The following is a 17,273-nucleotide window of genomic DNA, read 5'->3' on the forward strand; positions in this document are numbered from 1 at the left end:
ATGTCAAAGACGAAGGTAAGTCGCGTAGAAACGTGACAAATTCTGTCATTCCGTGACAAACGATCAGAGTCAATGTAACGTTGCTAGTAAACAAAGCAGCCGTGTTCAAAGATTTACTGCCTATTAAATATTGTATTTGTATTTGTATTCGTTCAGACTCTTGGATACAAGGGACAATACGGATATCAGAGGAGAAGTGAGCGGTGAGTCGGTATTAATTGTTGTGTATAGATCTGGAGAACTGTATTGCGTGAAGGTGTGGAAAAGGTATAAATTGTCCAAGTATTTTCCAGGGAGGAAAGGAACTGTGTGCGATATAAATGTGGACTTCTGAACACCATCCAGGACGTCCTGCGCCAAAGACCAGGCTGGATTGAAGTCAAGGAGTAAGTGACTTGTGTGTACCACTACTGTACATATAAATGGAAATATATATGTGTGTGTGTGTGTATGTGTGTGTGTGTGTGCGTATGCGTACGTATATATATATATATATATATACGTTTTATACATATATATATATATATATATATACGTTTTATATATATATATATATATATATATATATATATATATATAAATAGATATATATATATATATACGTTTTATATATATATATATATATATATATATAAATATATATATATACGTTTTATATATATATATATATATATATATATATATGTGTGTGTGTGTGTGTATATATATATATAAATATGTGTGTGTATATACATATATATGTATATATATATATATATATGTGTGTATGTATGTGTGTATGTATATTTATATGTATATATATATATGTATATGTATGTATATGTATGGATGGATATATATGTATATGTATATATATCTGTATATACAGTATGTATATATTTATGTATATATGTGTATATTTGTATGTATGTATATGTTTATATGTATATGTACATATATGTATGTATATACATATATGTATATATGTATATATGTATGTGTATAAATGTATATATGTATGTGTTTATATGTATATATGTATGTGTATATATGTATATACAGTATGTATGTGTATATATATGTGTGTGTGTGTGTATATATATGTATATACAGTATATGTATATGTATACAGTATATGTGTATGTATGTATGTATGTATGTATGTATGTATGTATGTATGTATGTATGTATGTATGTATGTATGTATGTATACTGTATATATGTGTGTGTGTGTGTGTGTGTGTGTGTGTGTGTGTGTGTGTGTGTGTGTGTGTGTGTGTGTGTGTATATATATATATATATATGAGAGAAAAAAAATGAACTACAGTTCACTGGAAAATGTCACTAAGAAGAGCCTTTAGCAAACTAAAAGTATGAATGTTTGACATATTTATTCACAGTGAGGGAGAGTGGGACTTTAACTGGTGTGATGTTGCCTGGCTGAGAGAAAATTTTGATCATTCCTACATGGAGGAGCATGTCAGAATATGCCACTTTCGCAACCATTATGAAGTGAGTTGGTGGGGATTCTTACCAGGTCCTTGAAGTGCTTGAATTTCCTTGAAAAAAAACAAACCCTGCGATCATTAAAAACCTGTGATATTGACCTTGGGTTTGTTATTTCGTTAAATTGTAACGTAAGAAAAAATAAACCAATAATTGCTGAAAATAACATAGATGATGTCGGGGAAATGTACATTGAATCGAAATGAACACTTAGAAGACAATAAGGTTAATAATAACATCATAGATATACAAATATACTAATACAATGAGATTGAGATCATATATCTTTTAATAAATAAAGATAACATTCAAAATGTATTATATTTGTTTTGCAGGAAAAATATTGCTTAAAAAGTACTTGAAAGTCCTTGAATTTTTTTGTGTAATAAATAAACCCTGGCTAGTGTTATTCCTGCATGCTATGCCACCATAATCCGAATCTGCCGTGCCATTGTGAAAATTTACATTTACATTTAGTCATTTAGCAGACGCTTTTATCCAAAGCGACTTAAAAGGGAGAATAACATTCAAGCTACATTGCAACAGAGACATTAGTGTAACAATAAATACTGCTAAGTAGTGCTAAGTAATTGTAAGTTAAAGAAAATACTGTCTAGCACAATAGATCAATGACACTGCAAATGAAAATCCACAATTTAAACACGGCTCATCAAATCTTTGACATTACAGCTGACCTGGAAAAACCTGATGGTGAAAAACCTGAAGAGGTATCGCAAAAACCTGGAAAGAGAGGCTGGCCGAGTGGAAGGGTCCAGGTGTGACTTCTTCCCTCGCACCTTTGAACTGCCCAGCGAGTATCACCTCTTTGTGGAGGAGTTCAAACGGAGCCCCGGCAGCACCTGGATCATGAAGCCGGTGAGCCCCAGCCGCGCACGCGATGATAATGTATTCACAGGATCCGAGGTCAGACGGCCTGGTGCTGATAATTAGGGGGCTACACACAGAAGCCCAGTCTAACCTGGTATTAAACCAAACAGCGCGCTCGAGCCGGCTCCTCAGGCGCTGCCATCGTGAATCTCCCTGAACAGCTGCAGATGTGTTCGTTGGCCGCCGAGCTGCGCAAACCGCCGCAGAGTGCCAGCGAGAGTATTTCACCGAGGTTATCAATTGCGTTCAGATGCGTTCCCAGGACACCCCCCTACAGACCTACACAGAGGCACCGTTGATATACTTGTACAGTGTAAACACGTGCGTACTTCATACCTCATACTAGCCGATGGAAAACACACTATGTACACATGTCAAACGTGGGTAGGGGTGGTCGTTGTTGATTCACTTTTTGTAAATGTTCCATAAGTGAAAACCCAATCTTCCTCGTCCCCTGCTGTGTTTGCTTAGGTGGCAAAGTCCCAAGGGAAGGGTATTTTCCTGTTCAGGAAACTCAAGGACATCACAGACTGGAGAAAGGTGAAGTTCTGTTGGTCGAAACGCAGACGCTGATCTGATGAACGGACCTTTGGACCGTTTTTTTTTTTTTTGTTTTTTTTTAATTTTCATGCAGGCGTTTCGCCTCCAGGACCACACTGGAAAAAACTAAGCGGCGGGAGCGGTGGGGGAAGTCTTGTTGCCTCTGCCCGGCCGCTCCGAGGGGCTCGTTGCTGACGCGCAGTGTTAATGTGTTGATTTAGGATGGCTCCCGTCCAGAGGAGCAGAAGAATAACACTCCGGTGGAAAGTTACGTGGTGCAGCGCTATATCGAAAATCCCTATCTCATCAGCGGTAATTAAGACCATTATCTGTAAAACAGTTGTTAAAAGAGCGATAATTTATCAAGAGGAGTGTGTGCTGTGACAACAAAGTCAACTCGCATGCACGTTATGTACGTTTGCCTGTCCGCCCTCTCCACAATGACTTGACCAGATTTCCCTCCCTCAGGTAGAAAGTTTGACCTGCGGGTCTACGTGCTGGTAACCTCGGTGAGTACAGAACTTTGGAATTCACCATGACTCCGGCTGTTCAGATTCCCCACCCTCCCTCCGGAGATAAATTACAAGTCTTTGTTTTGCGCGTGTGGGTTTTTGTACCCCGCCGTGCAGTACATCCCCCTGAAGGCCTGGCTGTACCGAGACGGCTTCGCTCGCTTCTCCAGCACCAGGTTCTCCCTCGGCAGCCTCGACGACCAGTGTATCCTGATGTGGACGTGTATCTCTGTGTGGAATTTTGTCTTGAAACGTACCATTTTGAAAATATGCAGAACTGGGGAGAGGTCGGGGGAGAGGGAGAGGGAGAGAGGGGGAGAGAGAAGACAAAACAAATCTTGCCGGTTTCCTCTCGGGGGTCCGCCCAGGAGGGGAGGTGGAAGGGAGCCGCTTCTCCCTCTGGGCGAGCTTGCTGTCTCTGACTCCTTAATGCGTCCGTTCAGACGTGCACCTCACTAATGTGGCTATTCAGAAAACAGCACCGGACTACGATCCTGAAAAGGTCTGTGATCTTTGAGACCCCGAAATGAAAGAGAATTTTTTTTTTTTTTTTTTTTATAATGTATTTTGGTCTGCCGGCCCCCTTCTCCCCTCCCCTCGTCTGTCTCTGTCCGTCTCCTGGCAGGGATGTAAGTGGCAGATACAGCAGCTTCGACGGTACCTGGCGGCCAAACACGGCTCGGGGACGGTGGAGGCCGTGTTCAAGGAAATTGACAACATCTTCGTGCGCAGCCTGCAGAGCGTGCAGAAGATCATTATCAACGACAAGCACTGCTTCGAGCTCTACGGTTACGATATCCTGCTGGACCAGAACCTCAAACCGTGGGAGTTCCGCCTTTCTGACGCCCCTCACTTACTTACCCACAAACATATACTGTCAGGGCGGTTTGGCAGACAGGGTTTAATCGAAATCAGGACTAAGGCACTTACTTAAATTAATCCAGAATTTTAAAAAACGTGCTTCGTTGTAGACAAGGAAGTCCTAGACTCAGGTGATGAAGGACTAGTCAGCTTCTTGTCTGGTCTTGGTGCTGGTCTCAGTCCAGATCAACCTGGTCCACCTGGAGACCACACCCTTTAATCCAAACATTTAATTTAAACCTTTATTTAGACCTAGGTTACCTCTAATCCTCCCTCTGGAAATCAGATTTCCTTTTTAAACCGAGACCAGGGCAAGTGTGACACTATTTTGAAGCATGACTGAGAAATGGCATTTCAGTTGGTCGCCCGCCCCAACCCCAATATGTTCGTATGAGCAGTTGGTTCACACAAAATCACATGCAGTCAAGTGCACATACACATGCACACAATAAAACAATGCACAACAAGGGGGAACTTGCTCAAGTCTCCCATTTATTTTTCTCTCCTGGATGGTACAAAACAAAGCTATAAATCTGCCAGTGACATGCTGTAGTTTCTTCCTAATTACTTCATCAATCTGCACTGTGTGCTGGAAAATCTAGCGGGGACACAATAATCATGTCGTATGAAAACAAACATATTATTACTGCTTTTGTTATTGTTCAGGAAAAATTTACGTCAGTGGTGTATGGATGTCATGGAACCACTAAACCCACGAACAGGATGAATACGATTTGTATTCGGAGCAGTTCGGACACGCAGTTGTCCAAGTTTGATCCAGATAAGTCCATTTTTTGTGGAATAAGTTAGTTTTTTACCATCTCCACAACGGTGAAATCACTGCACAGGTCACGTGATAGCACTGCAGTCTACTGATTGGTCATAGACAATCAGGACCTCACCAAGATGGCGGCGCGCACAGATGCAGCAGCTCCACTGGCTTGACGCGCTCTCCTTTTTGGTGCCCTTTCTGTGTATATGTCAGATCGCCAAGCCACAGACATGATCAATAACATTTGTTTTCAGCTCAGTTCCGACACGCTGTCGTCCAAATATGATCCAAATCGGTCCCAGACAAGCGTGTAATTGCGTCACTGGTCCCGTGCGATCATTTCACATGTGTGAGATGCCATTGCACGCCAAATGCCCGATATTAGACAGCATTTGTGAATACCTCAGATATTTAATCCACACACTGGATTATTCGATTTGGACTTTAACCAAAGGAATATAAGACACAAACCCTGACAGACTGTACATATACAGAAGCACAGAGATAATCACTTTTTACTTTAGAAATGTTTGACCAATCCGACACGCACCAGGGTGAGTTATTAAAAAAAACAAACAAAAAAAAGAAAACAAAACATCACCTTAAGATTTACCTCAGAAATTCCGGATATCTATATTTTTACACTGAATTGTAGTTAGTTCTCACAGAAACCATACAAAATTACACAGTGACAGCTATAACTTTATTACTAGTAACCTTTATTGTGTTTGAAAATAATTAGTTTAAGTATTAGCAGAAGGCAATTGGATTAAACAAAGCGCAACGTATTAGATGTCATAAATATGTACGCTTCTGAGGACAACTGACACGCCGGGGAGAGTTAGAAGAAATGAAAGGCCAAAAACATCACCTTCGGGACTTACAGACGTTCCAGAGATATAAAGTCATACAATCATCCTGAATTGTAGTTACAAATAGGCCTTGACCATCAATCATTACGTCACAAACATCACCCCGTCACACAGACCAGCCTGGACCCTGTGTATTGCTGCCTACAGCTATAATAATAATAATAATAATAATAATAATAATAATTAATGTATTGCCTCCTTGTGTCCATGCAGTTTCCTCTGAACTATGTAGTTGCTAACTCGTCCTGTCTTCATGGTGTCCAGTGCTGTTTAAAGACGGAGTCACAGGGCAGCGGTGTGAGCTGAAGGTCAACTAGGTCCGTCTCACATCTCTCCGTAGGTGGTTAATCGAGGTCAATGCCTCTCCGTCGCTGGCGGCGAGCAGTCAGGAGGATTATGAGATGAAGTGTCGGCTGCTGGAAGACACGCTGCACATCGTGGACATGGAGGGAAGGTAAAGAGACGGAGCTGCCAGAGCTTTCAAGTGGCTGCTAAATGTCTTTATATGTACTGCAAATCACTTTCTAGTGAACTGTGGCCCGTGTCCATATGGCATGACTTAAGATGCAAGGATCATTGCATTCTAGTTGCCGTTTAATCTGCAGTAAAAACAGGATTCCTGACACGCCCACACTTTATCTAAACTTGCAATTACAAGAAATGAATTTAATAAAAAAATGTCTTGTTTTGTCAAGGTGCTTTGAGCCAAAACAAAGAGCCATTTCCTGGCATTGAACATTGGAACATAAAAATCCAGGCGGGTGGTTCATTTGCCTCTTTCCATCAAAGGAGGTTAACTTTCCTCCTTTGACGGAAACGCATCTAATTTACGTTATATTCGTTGCAACATCTCTCGTATTTGCTTACAAATCCAAATCAAAAAAATTTGGATTGAAACCGTCTTTGGAAACCATCTTTCAGAGCGATCGCGGTCAGATGAAATAATCAGGCGGTAGTATCTAATAACTGTCCGCTCTAACGAGCGCTAACTCAACACCTTAATGGACATTTACTTATCTCGGGCCACCAGAGGAAAAAACGCTGCAACCACAGCTACTCGAGCTCGCCCTCCTCTGAAGAGTTCACCTCGCAACGTGACCTCGGTCGCAGCAGCCTGGGCCCTAATTCGCCGCGGTTTGTCTCGTTAGGCTGACAGGCAAAGAGAAGCGGGTGGGGGGCTTCGACCTCATGTGGAACGACGGGCTGGTCTACAGAGAGGACGGCGACCTGGAGACGCTGGGAAGCTCCACTTTCATTGCCAACACACACTTAGGTAATGTGAGGCTGGTCGACAACTCACTGAAGATGAGATGAGATAAGTAATGAACAGCTCGACAGGTAAGATGAAGTATTGTAAAGGGGCACTAAGTCATAATAAGATGCTCAAGAATGTACATACAGTTGCAGTTGTACACACTTGTAGCAGCGGGATCTGTTTTGAGATGCAGTCATCGTAAATACGTGGCATTTTCGAATGGTTGGCGACCAATAGTTGACGAGACAAACTTGGGCGTGTTGTGACGCTGCATAAGGCTCCACTGCGTTGGTTGCTTCTGTGTTACAGGGTGCGTGAACGACAGGAAGAAGCACCTCCGGCAGCTTCTAAAGCCCTTTCCTGGCCACAAGAGGATGTGACCAGCTTTCGGATTATCCTTTTGTTTGCACTTTGCTGTTGTATTTGCCAGCCCTAACGTAAGATAAGAGAAAATAAGTTAGCGCTTTATTAACCCCCCCGCCCCCCGAGGGAACTGAAGGCCCTGCAGCAAGGAAAAAGTGCGATCAAGAAAGTGATAAAAGTTAAAATGAGATAAGAAATAACACATAGGAGCGGTGAGTCGACAGTCACAGTATTGCAGCATTACGTTAGTAAAGATAGAAGAAAGCAATAAAAGCAATTCCAAACCACTTCAATCGAGTGCAAAACATATTTATTTCTATGCCTTACAAATACTTGCATCCAACCTTGAGAAAATACATAGAACAATCTTTAGCGTGCGTTTCGACGTACTGCACAGTTTATAATAAGACCTGCACTCCTGCCTCGAAGTCTATGGCTTTGATGCTTTACATAAATATATAGTGAAGGAGGCTTAATACACAACACAACATAGTGATGAGCCCAATGTCCCCGTCAATCAGGGTTACATGGTCATTTACAAGAAATAAGACATTCTACTGTAAACATGGTATTCTAGAGGATGTTCAAGTATGCAGTGGAATAATAAAAAGATATGCAAGACATGTTTCGCGTCTTAGATTTTATGATTTGGATGACTTGGATAACTTAAATAGAAATCACTTCAATGGCCAATCATCCAGCACAATAGACATTCAGCTCTTTTGCAAAATGTTTTCCTTTTTGCACATGAATATGTAAACATGAAAATGATGGATGAGCATCCAAGACAAGATTTCTAATAAATATAACTATGATATACAAAACTTGAAAAAATATGCATTTACATTCGTAGCAAACTCTCTTCCGCTTTCTTCAACAACAGGGAAAAGCTCACTTCTGGGAAAAAAAAAAATAGATATCGTGAACTACAATTCAAGCAGATCCAAACATGATAAGCCCTTGAAAACAAAAACTTGAAAACCAAAAGTACATCACTTGTTTCGTTTCTCTCAGTTCATTCTGAACGAGTTTCTTCAAAGATGAGGCACCGAAGAGGAATTCAAAAAATCGGCATCAAAGCAAATCTAGGAGCTCTTGCATTCCAACATCAAAAGCAATCCTGTCAATAACGACCAATTCAAAGACAGATATGTGATTACAGAACAATACTAGTATTACTTGGATGCTGAGTGTTGAGCTGTCAAAGGATTGATGTGTAGTCTTCACATTAACAGCATTATACTAACAGAATGACTGCACAGTTTACAGAAAGCTGTGTAGGCTACAATGGAACTCCTACTACAGTAAAGCGTATGTTCTATGTCCATGTGGATTGCTAATAGTGCAAATTAATGACTACAGAAGTAGATTTTTTTAATCAGAATCTGCATATTGTGCAATATAAACAAGTTGTGTATTATTCTTTGCAACTACAGTTTAATAAGTAGATAGTTGTCAGTATTATTTTTCACCTTTTGAAGGCAGCAAGCAACTGACTGCTGTGGAACAGTTAGAACATGTTAGTAACACACGGATTACACAGAAAGCAAACATTAATTTAAGCTTTGTTAAAAAGCGCAGTAGGTAGTAGCCTTTACTTTGCAACAAAGTGCACATTTTTTGCTTTGCCATTCTGCTTACTTGGCAGTGATTTGGGAAGAGATGGCAGCTCGTTTGTAGCTTTTTTGAGGGTTGTTTTCGCGGCCTGCCCTCCCGCCTCCATCCTCTGCCAGTCCCTCTGTACTTTCTTGGAGGCGTTTATCTCTCGCTTGCTTCCAGATGAAACGCGTTTCTCGGTGCTAGCTGCCTTGGCGTAGCTCGGCTCCTTTTTCACATCGGTCTCAGAGTTCGCTCTGACGCGGCCCTTCCTCACCTGACTCCGGCTCGTACCGCTCCCTCCTGCTTCCTGCTTGCGGACATTACCGGCTGCCTGCATGTGCCGAATATGACTCTTTGCTGTCGACGGGCTAACTGGGGTCTGGGCTCCTCCTGCTGCTCCACCCGCTCCCGCTCCTCCTCCTCCTCCTCCTCCTCCTCCTCCGCCTTGCCCTCCTGCAGCCCGGCCATCGGAGTTGGTGGCCCGGCTCTCGCTGCTGCTCCTTTTGGCCGGTGCCCCAGGCCTGGCTTTGCGCTCCAGCAGCGGGCTGAGCCGCGAGTGGCGCTGGTAGGCATAAGCAGAGCAGCTCCCGTTACACAGCGGGTAGCGGATGTGACATTGAGGACAGACAAGAAAGCGGGAGAGCTGCTGCTGGGCCGAGGCAGGTGAGGGAGGGGTGTTGAGGGAGCTGAAGGGGAAAGCTCGCTGGCTGTGTCGGAGGCCTTTGGGGGAGTTGAGTCGGGTGGGGGGAGCGGTGTGGGGCCGGGGCGGATGGGCAGTGGTGGCAGATGAGAGGCCCAGCTGCCTTGGACGGCTCCCAGTTGGACGGCTGCTCTCCGCTTGCACCGTCTGGATCTGAAGCCACTCCAGCTGCAGCAGCCTCTCCAGATACTTCTCCAGGTGCCCCACAGGCTTGGGTCGGGGAGCCCCACGGCCCTCCGTGTGAAGAAACATCGCCAACTGGCGCAGGCTCCAGGTGTTGAAGGGGGGGGGGAGGAAGTTTGGATAGCTGTAGGCGGGCTTCTCTGTCTCCTCTTCCTCCCCCAGGGCAACACACCGCCCTGGGAAGTCTGGCGGAAAGTCATTAGTGTTAATGACCTCGGCTCTGAGGTTGAGGTGCGGGGGGCTGCAGGGCGTGCAGGGGGAGGGGAGGATCGGCAGCCGCTCAGAGTCCGACAGGTCACTGGCACTGTCAGAATCGTCTTCCTTTTGGTTGTAGTGGTGCTGTAGCGCCTCTGGAGTAGGGGCGGGGGACTGCATTGGCATCTGCCGCAGACCGGAGATCGGCGAGAGCGGCAGGGAGAGGGCGCGTCTGTTTTTGCCCATTCCCCCGCCATTTTGGTCTACTTCGTTGCAGCACGCTGACAATCGCTGCATTTCCCGTTTTTCCTCCTTCCTACGTGTGAAAGACTGCTTGTACGCTTGAGATGTCATGGTTCCCTCCTCTTGAGGGCTGTAGAGACAGGCACATGTGCGGAATGCAACTGAGGTTTAACTTTGAATTACAATTGAAAATGAAATTCATATTAAAATTCTACCTTGAGGGCTTGCTTGTATTTCTTGCGCTGCCAGTTTTGACCTTCGTCCCTCTTGACTGAGTACCCTGTGAATAAATAATAGTAAGAAAATACAAATACGATGTCTTCTATTGGTGATCCAGGTAAAATGTTTAACCAGTAAGGATAGCAGAATCAGAAGCAGTATCGGTTTTATTTGTACAGTGAACAAGGAATTTGACTTTGTATTGCTCAGTGCATTGCTTTACACAATCCGACATGAACAAGAACCGAAAAAAACCTAAAAGACAACTTATACAGAATGTGTTCTATGCACAAGATAAATGAAAGGCAGATACAAAGGGGCGTTCACTATCGTCAGATCACGTATTCCAATCGAAACGCTCTGTATTCATGCCTAAAAAGGCAGAGGAAGTGACAACGTCGCGCTTCCGTCCTGCCCCCGCAGTTATATGTTGTGCCTGGACTTCCGCTTCCTCCTCTTTCCGTACTTCCCGTAAGAAGAATCCACATTGAGATCTGCTTTACCTCTCGGATCCCACTCAAGCCGACTGCCGCGTCGCCCAGGAGCTAGGATACCAGACCTTCTTGTTCCTTAAAAGGAACGGTCGCCGGCTGCCTCGCCCAGGGACAAGACTTCAACCTGAGGAAGAAGCCCACGCTCCCAACCAAGGTGGCCAAACAGCTGGGAGCTGAAAAGGCCGGGGGCCAAAAAGGTCTACTTGGTGTCAGGGCAGGCGGCCTGCACCATTAGCACGCAGGCTCTACTCCAGCCCTACCAGGCCAAGCTGCTGTCAGAGCTCGCCGGCTTGGCCTCAGTGGACGAGAGAATCCCGGTGAAGTTTTGGAAGACCTCTCTTTCCGCCTCACCCGATGCGCGGCCCAAGCTACTTAACTGAGACTATTAATAATGATAATAACAATAAGAAGAAGAATACTGGCAAAAATATACGTGCATATATGTGCGCATGCATGAAGGTGCGTGTGGCGGGGGGACGGTGTGGTTTGAGCAGCCACACCTGACCTGGATCTGCGTGATTGGGATCAGAGTGGCTGCATACCCGTTGCTCGGTGGCTGGTCTAACAAGCAGCAGGTAAAACCCCCGTCCCCACACACACTCAGGACTGGAGCCCGTGTCATGACATATGTCGATATGCTCCTGGGCTAATTCCAGCTGGCCCACTCTCTACGATAAACTGGTGTTTACAACCCCCCGTCTTCTGTGTCTCTGTGCCGGAGGTCCCTGAAAGGCCACTTGGGTGGCGGGTGGGAGGCAAAAGTGCCACAGTGCGTTCTACTAGATGCCCCATACACACCAGACGTGCAAGCGCACAGACGCTTATTGCGCCCACAGATTTGAGCAGATCTGAACACGCCAGACGCTCAAGAGCACAGACCTGCAAGCACATTCCGTGAAGGACAGAGAAAAGTGATGGAATTCTTGCTTGCGTTCTGCCTTTTGCAGTCCAGGAGGTAATTTTGCAAATAATTTGGTATTCACAATGTAAATTCACATAACGTTGTTAGGTGTTATTGAAAAAGGTATATATTCTGATGTAATTGTTATTATTTTAGAGAAATTACAAATGAAATTATGTGAAAAGTAAAGATTTTTTATTCTATATAATGTATTTATATTATAGCTCAAAAGGAACCCTGCAGACTCCGAATTCCCTCGATGAAGGTTGAATCCACACACACACACACACACACACACATATATATACACACACACACACACACACACACACACACACACACACACACACATACATATATATATATATATATATACATGTGTGTGTATGTAGAAGCATTATAAAAACGCTATAACGCTAAAATGTTATATGCAAATGGACGACTTTATTTCACTTCATTCTTTCCACAATGGTGATTGTCTCTCTTCCCCTTTTCTTTATGGCCTATATTAAAATATAATATGTATTAAAACAAGTCATCACAATGTTAAAACTATTAGTAGGTTGAAAAACATTATTACGTGGTGATATGATGCAGATATTGTGCATATACAAAGTAATTCTATGAGATTGTGGACGCAGCATGTGGTCAAAGGTTCGCTCCAGGTCCTTGAGCTGTCCGCCCGCCCGCCAGCCGTGCAAGCGTGGCCAGTTAGAACCGCGGCAATCGTTAACATGGCAGCGAAAGTGAAGCACGGCATGAGGGTCCCAGTATAGATCCAAGGACACATACATCATTTGGCCCAGTTCAAGGTGGATTAAAAAAAATAAATCCTCTATCATCGATGACGATTTACTCATATTCTATCAAGCAATCAAAGGAAAAAGTATCTTTGCCACCTGTTCCTTAACTGCCTCAGAGCAAGAAGGTCCTGGGCTCGATTCCCGCCTGGGGCGCCTTTCTGTGTGGAGTTTGCATGTTCTCCCCGTGCTCACATGGGGTTTCCTCCACCTTACGTCAGTAAGGACCCCCACCAAAAACATGCACACAACATCGTCTGACCAGCGATGGACACTCGTCACCAGGTCCCCGGGCGCGTCAACGAATGCTGCCCACTGCTCCTGGCTGTGCCCCCGGAGGAAGGACAAGCCAGGATGGGTTAAATGCAGAGGAACCATTTCACCGGCCACCATCCAAAGCATGTGTGTGTGTGTGCATGTGTTGTAGTGTGGTGTGCTGTGTGATAATTAAAGATTCTTCTTCTAAATCTTGCCTCCCACTTTGAGTCAACACGGCATTTAAATCTAAGCTATCTCAAATAAAAATATAAAATAAAAATATTTTAATGAGCAATTCAACCTGACAACAATTTTAATTTAACTTAAATGTAAATGTTGCTAAGTGTAAGTGGGATCATGCACGTTTACGCCGTGTTCCAAATTATTATGCAAATTACATTTTTCTCTGATTTTCCTCAATAGTAGATGCAAATGACAGTCAGTATAATTTTCAAGTCATCAACCGTTAGGGTATAATTTGAATGTTATTGAACAAACCTCCAAATGATAACAGTATTTTTTTCAAAAATAAAAAACTCAAAATGCACTGTCCCAAATTATTATGCACAACAGAGTTTCAAAAATTTTATAGGTTGTGAAGAACTGAAAATGGTCATTTGTTGAATTTGCAACATTATGAGGTCATATTTACTGAAATCAAAAGCTATTCCAATCAAAAACATCTTAACAGGCCAAGTTACATGTTAACATAGGAGCCTTCTTTGATATCACCTTCACAATTCTTGCATCCATTGAACTTGTGAGTTTTTGGAGAACTTCTGCTTGAATTTCTTTGCAGGATGTCAGAATAACCTCCCAGAGCTGCTGTTTTGATGCAAACTGCCTCCCACCCTCATAGATCTTTTGCTTGAGGATGCTCCAAAGGTTCTCAGTAGGGTTGAGGTCAGGGGAGGATGGGGGCCACACCATGAGTTTCTCTCCTTTTATGCCCATAGCAGCCAATGACACAGAGGTATTCTTTGCAGCATGAGATGGTGCATTGTCATGCATGAAGATGATTTTGCTACGGAAGGCAGGGTTCTTCTTTTTGTACCATGGTCAGTCAGAAACTCTATATACTTTGCCGAGGTCATTTTCACACCTCCGGGGACCCTAAAGGGGCCTACAACTCTCTCCCCATGATTCTGGCCCAAAACATGACTCCACCACCTCCTTGCTGACGTCGCAGCCTTGTAGGGACATGGTGGCCATCCACCAACCATCCACTACTCCATCCATCTGCACCATCCAGGGTTGCACAGCACTCATCAGTAAACAAGACTGTTTGAAAATGAGTCTTCATGTATTTCTGGGCCCACTGCAACCGTTTCTGCTTGTGAGCATTGCTTAGGGGTGGCCCTAAAAGTAGGTTTATGCACAACTGCAAGCCTCTGGAGGATCCTACACCTTGAGGTTGGCGGGACTCCAGAGGCACCAGCAGCTTCAAATACCTGTTTGCTGCTTTGTAATGGCATTTTAGCAGCTGCTCTCTTAATCCCATGAATTCGTCTGGCAGAAACCTTTCTCATTATGCCTTTATCTGCATGAACCCGTCTGTGCTACGAATCAGCCACAAATCTCTTCACAGTACGATGATTACACTTAAGTTCTTGTGAAATATCGAATGTTTTCATACCTTGTCCAAGGCATTGCACTATTTGAGGCTTTTCGGCAGCAGAGAACCTTTTTCTTTCCCATATTGCTTGAAACCTGTGGCTGCTTAATAATGTGGAACGTCCTTCTTAAGTAGTTTTCCTTTAATTGGGCTCACCTGGCAAACTAATGATCACAGGTGTCTGAGATTGATTTCAGTGATCCAAAGAGCCCTGAGACACAATACCATCCATGAGTTTAATTGAAAAACAAAAAATGTAATGTTTAAGACACTTAAATCCAATTTGCATAATAATTTGGAACGTGGTATAATGTCTCACAGTTTGCAGCGTACAAACTACAATAACACAGCATTAGAACAAATCAATGAACAAATCAAAAGAACAAGAACTAAACTATTTCTGCCAGTTCTTTAGGTTTGTTCAATGTTTCGTTGGCGAACCACTTCTAGCAGTTGCTTTTGGTTGAAGGTGGAGACTCAAACAAACAAATTGTTTGGGGGAAGGATTCAGTTCATTTCATTCACTTAAAAGATTCGGTCACAAAGAATGAATCGTTGGCGAACGACCCAATACTATTGTAAACACACCTGCAGCGAAGACAGAGCGGCAGCGTCCAAAACTTGGAGGAGAAGGAGAACGCCTCAGTGCGTCGGGGATATAATCTTTTTTGTGTGTGTAACCAAAAGGAACATGTTGCAACAGAAAAGTAATCCCTATTTGTTGAGCACTCGTACTTATTCATTACTGACAAGTGCTGTTTCTTGCGGTTACTAGTAATATTTTTATTCTTAATAGCAACATTTTAAATTGAACTATCAACAAGTTGTTTTGATGAGTAATTTCTCATTATGACTTAAAATGCATCGTTACTAGTAACATTACATTAGTTAAGTAAAATATAACAATAGTTAAAAATGTGAATAATTGCTAGTATCTAATAAATGAGTACTAGTACCGAATACATTTTGACTAGTAAAACTAAAATAGGTACTAGTAACTGTTGGAATAGAAAGTAGTAACTAAAATATAAGTACTAGCCACTCTTACAAAGTGAGTAGTCACTTTTTCCAAACTACTAGTCACTTTTTAGACTACTAGACTTGAGCACCACTTTTAAAAAGTGACTAGTTCATCCTATCTCTTAAAAGCGTTTGCCACACGTCTCAGCCTCTCACCTTGTGGACTGTTGCTGCTGCTGAGTCCTTCTCCTGACCCGGCCCTGGGAGGCCATTCCTCACCTGGCCCACCGCCTTCTTCACCTTGTTTCCTTTCTTCGAGCTGTGGGGACAGGGCAGCGGCTTCGCATTTGGTCACTGCACTCGCACACACGGCCGCTGCGAACCTACGAGCTGGTTCCTACCTTGACACGGGTCCCGAGTTTTCGGCGTTTTTCACTCTGATCTTCTCCTTGGAGGAGACGCGTTTCAGGGCCGAGGACGCTGAGCGCTCCTGCATGATGGGTCCCATCATGCAGCGAGCCGGACGAGGTCTGCGGTTTTCGGCTCGGACACAAATAAATGGTGACACTCTTAGCTATAGAACCCCACCGACATCTCTGACCAGCGACTCTATTCTCAGGATGAGAGCAAACGCGTCCATTTTCTCAGCAGCGCCGCAGTACATCATGCGCAGATCCCCAATTTCCCTATCGTGCAAGCAGCTCTACGCTCGGTCTCCCGCCGCTATCCGTTCAAACGCCAAGCAATGTATTTAAAAGAACCTCGCCTGCCAACGAGATTGTTTTTCGACTGACATGTCCCGTGGCATGGATTATGCAGGACGCCGACACGACGTTGGAAGCTTTGTTCGAGTCGCCGTCCCTGTCAAATGGGTTTGTTTACCTGCCGCTGACTGGCTCGCAGCCTCCTTGCGAGCGAGGTGCATCGCGGGAGTTGTAGTTCCCGCCAATTCATCGACGCGACACGTTCTCGATGCTAACGAATTGTTTGGGTTTTTTTTGTTGTTGTCTTTTGTTTTAACCTTCTGACATAGAAAACACGAGAAAACGCAATATGTTCTTTGCAAAATATACGGTATTTTCCGGATAAAATAAATGTAATCAAAATCAAAATCGTAACTTTAATAACTCCATTTCCCAGGAGGATCCTGTAGAGCGTGCTCTTTTGTGTCAGTTATTTTGAGATTATTATTTTTATGACATACTATAATAATAATAATAATAATTATAATAATAATAATAATAATAAATGTAGTTCATTATTGATTGTGTTTTTTAACAGAAGCAAAACACACGACATAAACAGAGCAGCTAGGGAAAAAATATTACAGTGAAATCGTATACCTTTTAGAAATAATAATCGGTTTCATAGCCTTTGTTCGTGGTAGAATTCAAAATCGTTTGCAGAAAGGCAATTGTATCTCCGTAAAACAGAAACTGATTCTGTAAAACAGAAACTAACAGAAACTGTTTCTGTTTTATATATTTGAATTTACGTAAGAAGATATTCATTTTATTATGATATATGCATATCGCCGTCAGCAATATAAATGTAATAT

At 43.3% G+C, this 17,273-nt stretch overlaps 2 protein-coding genes across 3 annotated transcripts; one reads left to right on the forward strand and one right to left on the reverse strand.

Annotated features, from left to right (window-relative positions):
- On the forward strand, positions 1 to 7,565 carry ttll9 (tubulin tyrosine ligase-like family, member 9; the record flags this gene model as incomplete). Its single annotated transcript, XM_080014580.1, has 14 exons — positions 1 to 15; positions 157 to 203; positions 294 to 386; positions 1,380 to 1,491; positions 2,176 to 2,361; positions 2,845 to 2,913; positions 3,135 to 3,225; positions 3,382 to 3,422; positions 3,543 to 3,630; positions 3,869 to 3,927; positions 4,051 to 4,247; positions 6,271 to 6,384; positions 7,079 to 7,203; positions 7,495 to 7,565. The coding sequence occupies 14 exons, from the start codon at positions 1 to 3 to the stop codon at positions 7,563 to 7,565; spliced, it is 1,308 nt and encodes a 435-aa protein (XP_079870706.1).
- A 276-nt stretch (positions 7,566 to 7,841) lies between these two features.
- fam217ba (family with sequence similarity 217 member Ba) lies at positions 7,842 to 17,016 on the reverse strand. Of its 2 annotated transcripts, none has more exons than XM_080014616.1 (5): positions 16,117 to 17,016; positions 15,932 to 16,034; positions 10,684 to 10,748; positions 9,190 to 10,598; positions 7,842 to 8,445 (listed from the first exon to the last, which is right to left on the reverse strand). In XM_080014616.1, exons 1-5 carry the CDS (start codon positions 16,224 to 16,226, stop codon positions 8,390 to 8,392), a joined length of 1,743 nt encoding a protein of 580 aa, XP_079870742.1. In that variant the 5' UTR covers positions 16,227 to 17,016; the 3' UTR covers positions 7,842 to 8,389. The 2 variants fall into 2 exon arrangements, with proteins under 2 accessions (XP_079870742.1, XP_079870743.1); XM_080014617.1 differs by having other exon boundaries at positions 7,842 to 8,668.
- Between the last annotated feature and the right edge of the window lie 257 nt (positions 17,017 to 17,273).

The sequence above is a fragment of the Zeus faber genome (genome assembly GCF_960531495.2).
Source record: "Zeus faber genome assembly, chromosome: 15".
Lineage (NCBI taxonomy): Eukaryota > Metazoa > Chordata > Actinopteri > Zeiformes > Zeidae > Zeus > Zeus faber.